Source organism: Oculina patagonica, chromosome 4 (genome assembly GCF_052425735.1).
Source record: "Oculina patagonica isolate OP01 chromosome 4, crgOcupat, whole genome shotgun sequence".
Classification (NCBI taxonomy): Eukaryota; Metazoa; Cnidaria; class Anthozoa; order Scleractinia; family Oculinidae; genus Oculina; species Oculina patagonica.
Genome location: NC_135761.1, coordinates 37407700 through 37416693, shown reverse-complemented (window position 1 = coordinate 37416693; position 8994 = coordinate 37407700). Strand labels below are relative to the sequence as shown.

Genomic DNA, 8994 nt, shown 5'->3' with positions numbered 1-8994 from the left:
GTTCCGTGAAGATGTTTTTATTGTTCTTCGAAAACAATATTCCAGAGATGTTGGAATGTTTACAAAAGCGACCGATCGTATCTGCCGTAAAACAGCTCTTGTCGGTGAATTCCTTTTTTTGTGTGTAAGCTGAAATAAAGGGACAGCATCTAGTACAACTGATAAATATATGTTTGCAAGCGCCATCTCACCTTGCTACTAAAAGCATTTTTATCTCAATACGGCGAAGTTAAAATACAGGCTGTACATATGTACAATTTTTCCAGACGTTTTTCACGCCTTGTGGAAATCGGAGTCTCGAATTTGCCGCCAACTACAAAGAGTGGTTTGACAGTTCGACGACACATTAGTTTATTTAAATAAGGGGGCAGCTGGCGGCCGGTTAAATAAATGTATCAGGCGTTCTTTTTTCCCTCTCGCTTTCGTAAAAAGAAAAAAGAACGCCTGATCGCAGGTTACAACGTATCAACCGCTACAATAGTTTATCGGGGGCTCAAGTTTCCGTATGGGATGTGGTTGATGGTTCAAGATCCGTTTTTCCCGTTCCATCCGGATGGAAATTCGCTTACCATAAATAGAGAAATTTTCATCCGGGTGGTTTCATGTAAATGGTAAGCACCCCAGATCTTGGATTAAAAAAGTTTCGTTCATGGTTTTATTGAATATTGTCCTGTTATAACAAAGTAGGTACTACTTTTTGTTTTATTTCGTTTTGCTTGGTCTAATAAACCTTTTTACATTTTCTATTTTGGTGGTTTTTCCATCTCACAATTAATAGTTTTGTTTCCCTTCATTTAACTTTTTTCCTTGATCCCATCTGTGATGCTGCACACTGACAACTAGACAGCAATATAGCCTTTCTGTTCAAGGGCATGGGGTGAGCAATTTGCGAGCAGCAAACATAACACCTGTTGACCCAAGCAAAGGTCTCTACACTGTCAAGAGCACATCAAAGAAAAATGTTTCCTTTAGTGTTGACATTAGTCTGGGGGTCAGGGAATGCCCAACAGGCATACAAGGAAAGCTATGCAAACACCAAGCTGCTACAATAAAGAAATACCAGTTGCATTACCGAAATATGGTTACTTTAAAATCAACAACTGGGAGGCAGTATTTTGCAGTATTGGCACTGGGGGAATGCAATACCCAACCAATGTCATTCTATGCAAGTCTCCATCAAAAAGCCACCGATGAGCAGTCAAAATGGAGTTGCCTGTGATGATAAGGGCTTTTGCTCTAAAACACAGCAAAATGAACAAGTTTGCTCAGAAAATTGACCCTTTGATTCAACTGCAGATATAAGCCCAAGCATTGACTTTGCTGCTTGCCACAACATTGACAATCTTAAAAAAATAAAGTAAAGGAGGTGTGCAATGGCATTATTTTGAAACTTAAGAGTAAAGATAAAAATTTCATCCAGGCTGTAAGCAAATTTGTGCAATGATGTAACAGGCTATGAGAAGGAAGTGAAACTTCACTACAATCCCCCGTATTGCACCAGCAGAAACCTCAGGCCCCATTAGGGGGGGGTCCCAGTATTCCGTATCCCATTAATGTTTGGCCTAAATATCCCGTTTCTAATTAATTCCCATTAGCTCGATATCCCACAATCTCTTCTCTTAATATCCCATATCCCTATAATTTTTACCCAAATATCTTGTATCCCTAAAACCCCTAATGGGGCCTCAAATCTGAACAGTTACCAGACCACCATTAAAGAGAGGATTGGAAAAAGAAGGTGCAATCCACGGCTGCAGGGATAAAAAGACCAGGGGTGCATTCCATTCAACCAAAACGTTAGGAGAACCTTGCAAGGTTGTCCTAATGTTCCGGATAATCAGAGTAACCCGAAGATTCTGTTCCATTTGACCATTCCGGCTCGGGCCCAGTTTCTCCAAGTTTTAATTATAAACAAGAATCACAGGAGAATCAAAATGGATTTGTCAATGACTTCTCAATATCAGTGTTCAGAATGCTTTTTGCTTTTTTTCTCGGAAAGCTTACAGGTCTAACTCCAGCATAATTATTCAGATAATTTAGCAGGAATAGCCGCAGTTATGAGTGGTAAGTAGCACAGAAATGTTTGTAAGCTTTATGTATTAATGAATCATAAGCATACTTCCTTGTGCATGGAGACTTCCCCACCACTACTTTTAGGAAGATTATTTTCAGCGTACACGCATACTATTCGGATTCTTTACGCCTATAACTACCCTATGAACCGTCCTTACTGCTTTTGAGCGTGGTCAAGGCTTTTATAAATGCTTTAAAAGTAGTTGGTTTACAGTATTGTGAAAAAGTAATGCAAACGAAATGCGCGAATTTCGTTCTTTGTTCTCCCGAACTTTCGCGCGAAAGTTCGCGAAAAAATTCGTTGCGAACTTCGCGACATTTCACGACATAACGTCGATAGCTTCTTACAACATCTTAACAACCAGCAGCCTTCCATTCGCTTCACCATGGAAACAGAGAGTGACAGCAAACTTGTCTTTCTTGACACCGCAGTTTCGAGAGAACCAGACGGCCGCCTCACCACCAGCGTATACAGGAAGCCTACACACACTGAGCAATACTTAGCGTATGATTCACATCACCCTCAATCAGTAAAACGCGGTATTGTAAAGTGTCTTTACGAACGCGCTAAACGCCTCGTAACAAAACCATCTGTAATCTCCAAGGAGAAAAAACATCTGTCATCTGTTCTTGTATCTAATGGTTATCCTTTTTCTTTCTTGCAGAAGATCACCAAGACTAGAAAACTGAACACCAGTGCTGAATCCGTGGCTGAGTTTAAATCTACTGCCGTTCTACCTTATGTCAAAGGTCTTTCCGAGCAACTTCGCCGCTGCCTACAACAACAAGGCGTACGCGCTGTTTTCAAGTCGGAAACTACATTACGATCACAACTAGTACGACCGAAAGACGCTGTTGATTCGACTAAGCAAGATGGCGTTGTTTACAGGATTCCCTGTGAATGTGGCAAAGTTTACATCGGCGAGACTGGAAGACCTATGCAAGATAGGATCAAAGAACACGACCGGGACATCCGACTCGCACGCACCCAGACTTCCGCCATTGCAGAGCATACCAACAACACCGGACACTACCCGCTTCGGAATGAGGTAAAGTTTATTGATCGTGACTCGCACTGGTACACACGCCGGGTCAAAGAGGCGATTCACATAAGACTTCACCCTAATAATATCAACAGGGACAGTGGAATTGAAATTCCTGAAGCATGGATGCCCACGATCAAAAAACACAACAACAGGAGAACTGTACGACTGCGGACCGCCGAGGGCTTTATTATTATTATTATTATAGGGAGCAACAGTACACCAGCATGCAGAACACTAAGGATCGAAATGCACCAATCAGAGCTGTTGAAAACCAACCAATCACAGCGCAGCCGTGTGCTTTATAAGCTAACGCACAACCAGTCGACCTTATCGCCTGATTAAGAGACTAGCAGTATGCAGTCGAAACGTTGCGATCTCCATCACACGTGACTAAGTCGTGAGACAAACGAAATAATACTTTCGCTGCCTCACCGATAATTCGCGAAATTTCGCTAGGTGAGACAATAAATTTCGCTAGACTCTCAACAATAGTTCGCTTTTCTACGTGCAGACTCCACAAATGCATGCCGAATTTAAGTAAAAATGGTACGTATTGATCATTAAGCGAATAAAGCACGCAACTAACATATATAAAGGGTACTCACGTGGCATTTGCGAAAGGTTTTTAAGCAAGTTCGCTGGCTTGGCTCGATTTGACATACAGTGCTGTCGATGTATACATATTTCATCTATAGGCCGAGCGATCATCGATAAAGAAAATTAACAAGCATTTGTTATTAATTCTTGTTCATTACCTTTTATTTAAATGGCGGCTCCTAAAAAGCCATTTGGTTTAGTGAAGAAACGTTAAATATATTTTTATAAATAATAGTAAATATAAATATAAATATTGTAAAAAGAAAAAAAAAAAAAAAAAAAAAAAATTTTAATTTACTTTCATTTAAAAAGGATTTAAAAATTTAAAAAAAATTTTTAAAAAAAATTTTTATTTCTTAGAAGCATTTTTAAAGTTAGAATGAAGTTTTCATTCGTCTTTCCTTCGCTATTTACTAGTAGGCTGGAACTGCGGTCATCCATCGGCTCGCTCTGGAATATTATTTTGTCGGCGTGCGTGATCGTCTTTTGAGCGGTCGAGATCATTCAAAATCTTGGATGTATTGAACAATTTCCTCGCAATCTCTTCCACAAGTAAATTTCTGCCTGAGACTGTTTCTTTTCCTTCAGCTTTTTAAAAGTTTTATGCAGAATCACCGCTAACGTGACACTTCAAGAGAAGAAAGAAAGAATCGATTGTTTTGACTTGCTTTGGCGACGTCAGAAACTGACCAATCAGAAGCGGCTGTTCTCACGCGCTTGGCAAACATTGTAACACGATCTATCAGATAGCGGCTGGCTACTGGCTAGATGTAATATTTTTGTTCAAAACTACAAACTTTTAATACCACGACTTCTTTGCTAAAAGAAACCACTTCGAAAGTTTGATTGAATTCAGAATACTCGACAAATACCGACAACAGCATGGCGTTTCGTGTTGATAACATCTAAAAGTTCATCCGCTTTATCTGCTCACTGGCGACTTGTGAAATATTTTGCAACGAACTGAACAGTATTCATCCCGTATTCTCTGGCAACTTTGCAGTTGTTTTGAACGGTCTCTACCTCAGCAACAACTTTCATCGGAAGATTTAGTTGTTTGAAAACTAGTAGCTTTTGGTATGATGATCGATAACCACTAATTCTTCAGAAGAATGCGTGATTGTTTGAGATGGGATTCTAAACTCAGGTGAATTTTTTGTCACGCGTATGTACAGATCTAAATAAATTCACCATTTATTAGTAATTTCTTTTGTTGTTTTTTCGATTGCATACATGTAGTTGTGATTTAACAAAATTTAATATGTTGATTTGCTACACGTGGATTGTTTTGTAGTTTGAAGGAAAAACTGGGTCTCGGCTTATAGCCGAGTGTTTTGGGTTTATTTTTTGTCAGACTCGAACTGGTTCTGAAAACCGCCGCCTCGCTAGCCTTGAAAGGAAGGGACACTTCCATAACGATCAGAAAGGTTGGTGGAGATGAGGAAACGATTACGACTAAAGTTTACAAGGTACCAGTTTGTACTCCCGACCGTGGTAACACGTACTCTGTGAAGGCAATCGGAATTACACACATCAGCGACGATGTAACACCAGTGCAGATACGGCCAATGGTCGAGCAGCTCGGTATAGAGAACGAGAAGATTCGCCGCGGAAAGGGACCGGTTGACCTGCTCATCGGCATCGACCACGCCCAGTTAAACACAGGCGAAACAAAGCAGTCCGGACAGCTGGTAGCAAGAAAGACACCCCTAGGATGAGTACTATTTGGAGGCAATTCATCAGGTACCGAGGCAGCCAGTCAAATCTACCACGTGACGTACGCAACACCAGTGGAGTTAACCGATTTTTGGAAGACCGAGGCCATGGGGGTAGAAGTGAAACCCTGCATCTGCGACGCGGACAAGTTAAGTCAAATTGAGAGAGAGGAGGCTGAGATTATTAGCAGTTCATGTAAGAAAATTGGAGACCAGTGGCTAGTCCCATACCCCTGGAAAAAGAACCCGAGGCTTCTTCCAGATAACATGGCCGTAGCAACAAAACGACTGGAGGCTACGGAGCGACGACTCAAGAAAAATCCTGAGCACGCTACCGCGTACAACAAGCAGATGAATGAGATGTGTGAAATGGGGTTCGCCAGGAAGCTCACAGAGGACGAACGGACAAGCTATCAGGGACCCGTGCATTACATAAGTCACCATGAAATAGTTCGCCCTGGAAACCGAAGCACCCCAATCCGTATTGTCTTCAATTCTTCTTCCAGTTATCAAGGACATGTTCTCAATGACTACTGGATGAAAGGGCCGGACTTGTTGAATGACTTGTTTGGAGTTATTCTGCGATTCAGGGAGAGAGAATGTGCATTAATGGGAGACTTGTCCAAGATGTACCACAGGGTCTTAATACCGGAAGTGCCAGATCAACACGTTCATCGCTATCTATGGCGAAACATGGAAACTGAAAGACCGCCAGATGTCTATGTCAAAACGGTTTTGACATTTGGAGATAAACCCGCACCGGCGATGGCTCAAATTGCGTTGAGGAAAACTGCAGAGGAAGGCGAGGAGTTATATCCTGAGGCAGCGAAGGTGCTGAAGGAAGACGTATACATGGATGACATTTGCCACTCAGAGGACACAGTACAAGAAACTCGAAAGGTAGCTGAAGACTTAGACAAGATCTTAAGGAAGGGAGGTTTCAGTGTGAAAAACTGGAAATCAAACAAACCATCGACACCCGTTAGCGAGGAATCAAGCGAAGAAGAAATGAAGGTGTTCCATACAACGAGTTCTGGAGAAGAAGATAGTGTATTAGGAACAGCATGAAATAGTGCGACAGACACCATCTCCCTGAAAGTCCGTTCAGACCTCCTGAAGCTCTCGCAACAGATCATCAAAGAATGGAGGAAATCAAGCTAACAAAGAGAATGTTGCTAAGGAACATAGCGAAGATTTACGACCCCATCGGATTAGCAGCTGCGCTCACCATCCGCGCCAAGATTGGAATGCAAGAGCTCTGGCGAATGGGTTTCGACTGGGACGATGAGTTACCGCTACAGGTGAAGACAAAGTGGGTGCAACTCCTGGATGAAATGCAAGAGCTTGGCAATGTTACATTTGCAAGGTGTCTTCTAACAACCTGAGCCGTGGAGCCGCCACTTCTGTGCGTCTTCTCAGATTCACCGAAGCTTTTGGGTGTTGCGCATACATCAGGAAGAAGAATCCAGACAGCACTTATGAAGTTAAACTAATAGCTGCCAAGTCACGAGTGGCCCCCCTCAAACAGCTGACCGTCCCGCGCCTCGAGCTGCAAGCAGCGGTACTCGCCTCCCGACTCGCCAAGACAATACGGGAGGAGTCTAGGATACAGTTCAAGTCCGTCCACTTTTTCACAGACAGCACTATCACCCTGGCTTGGATAAAGAGTCCTTCACGCGCCTTCAAGCCGTTCGTATCTGCAAGAATTGGAGAGATTCAAAGTAATTCCGAACCAAGTCAGTGGAGGCATATTCCTGGTGAGGTAAACGTGGCTGACGACCTATCCAGAGGAATCAGCGTTCAGGATTTGACGGGGAGATGGAGTGAAGGACCAGAGTTTCTACGACTTCCGGAAGAACTCTGGCCACAGCCAGACGCAGTGCAGGCACCCCCAGAAGAGCACATGGAGCGCCGGCGAGCAGAAGCGGTTTGTCAGGTGAAGATAGCTGAAAATCCGATTGACCCTCAAGCATTTTCCAGCTGGAGGAGACTGATTAGAGTCACAGCGCGTATAAGGAGACTGACCGAGAAAATACGTCTCAGGAAACACGCCCAAGAGGGGCGCCAGGGTTCGTTAACCCCCGAGGAACTCCTGCAAGCAGAAATGTTCTGGATTAAAGATGCACAGAAAAGCCTACATGATCGCATGGCAAAGGGCGAGTTCAAGACACTGAGTCCCTTCACTGACGACAAGAGAATCATAAGGGTTGGAGGAAGACTGGACAAAGCGATTGTGTCCTACGAAATGAAACACCCCGCCCTGCTCCCGAGTACACACTGGATATCACTCTTGATAACGCGACACATGCATCAATTCGGCCATCCAGGAGTGGTTACTACAACCGCCAAGATAAGACAGCAGTACTGGATCCTGAAGGCCAACAAGCTGAGCAAATCGGTGAAATCCCGTTGTGTTTTCTGCAGAGAAATGGCGCATAAGACCGAGGAGCAACTGATGGCTGACCTGCCCGATCTACGTCTGGCTCTGCATACCCCGCCATTCTACTATACTTCATGCGACTACTTCGGACCTTACAATGTCAAGATTGGAAGAAACAAGCAGATGAAGCACTATGGCGTAATATTTACCTGCCTGATCACTCGAGCAGTCCACCTGGAGTTAGCCGTGGACTTGTCTACGATGGAGTTCATGCAAGTCTTAAGGAAATTTTTCTCCATTCGAGGTCGTCCAGCGCTCCTGATGAGTGACAATGGGTCACAGATGGTTGGAGCAGAGAGAGAATTACGAGAGATGATCGAAGGTTGGGATGTTGACGAGCTGAAGACGTTTTGTGCAGAAAAGGGAATCCAATGGAAGTTTGTAACACCTGCAGCTCCGCATCAGAATGGCTGTGTTGAGTTTCTCGTCAAGACGTGCAAGAAAGCGCTGAAAGCTGCCATCGGTGACCAAGTGTTAACGCCGTTTGAGTTATACACCTGTCTGATGGAAGTCGGTAACCTCGTTAACCAACGCCCGATCGGTCACATTCCTAACGACCTGGATGACGGTGCGTACCTGTGCCCAAACGACATGCTGCTAGGGCGAGCTTCATCGACAGTACCACAGGGACCGTTTAAGGAGACGAAGAATCCATGGCACAGGGTAGAGTTCATTCAACGGATTGTGGACTCGTTCTGGAAACGCTGGGCCAGAGACGTCTTCCCGACACTCGTTCCGAGGAAGAGATGGCACGCAGAGCGCCGTAATGTACGAGTCGATGATGTCATAGTCATGGCTGATAACAATGCTGTCCGCGGTAACTGGAGTATCGGCAGAGTACTTGAAGTTCATCCTGGAACGGACGGTTGTGTGCGCAACGTCAAAGTGAAAACATCAGCCGGGGAGTACAATCGACCAGTCACCAAGATAGCAGTGATCTACCCTGCAGAGGGATATGACTAAAGACTGTTAGACTGAGTTCAACTAGACACCCCTTATCGGGGCGGAGAGAATGTTTCGTTGATCAAATAGGCGTTGTCTCCTATTGACAGACATTTACTTGATTACTTTATGATTGAAAATCTTGATTGACATTTGATCTAGACATTTATTCAAAGTGTTA

At 43.8% G+C, this 8994-nt stretch overlaps 1 protein-coding gene across 1 annotated transcript; it reads left to right on the top strand.

Annotated features, from left to right (window-relative positions):
• Positions 1 to 8109: 8109 nt before the first annotated feature.
• On the top strand, positions 8110 to 8834 carry LOC144647862 (uncharacterized). The gene has a single exon (XM_078507557.1). The coding sequence runs from the start codon at positions 8133 to 8135 to the stop codon at positions 8832 to 8834; it is 702 nt and encodes a 233-aa protein (XP_078363683.1). The 5' UTR covers positions 8110 to 8132.
• The last annotated feature ends 160 nt before the right edge of the window (positions 8835 to 8994 follow it).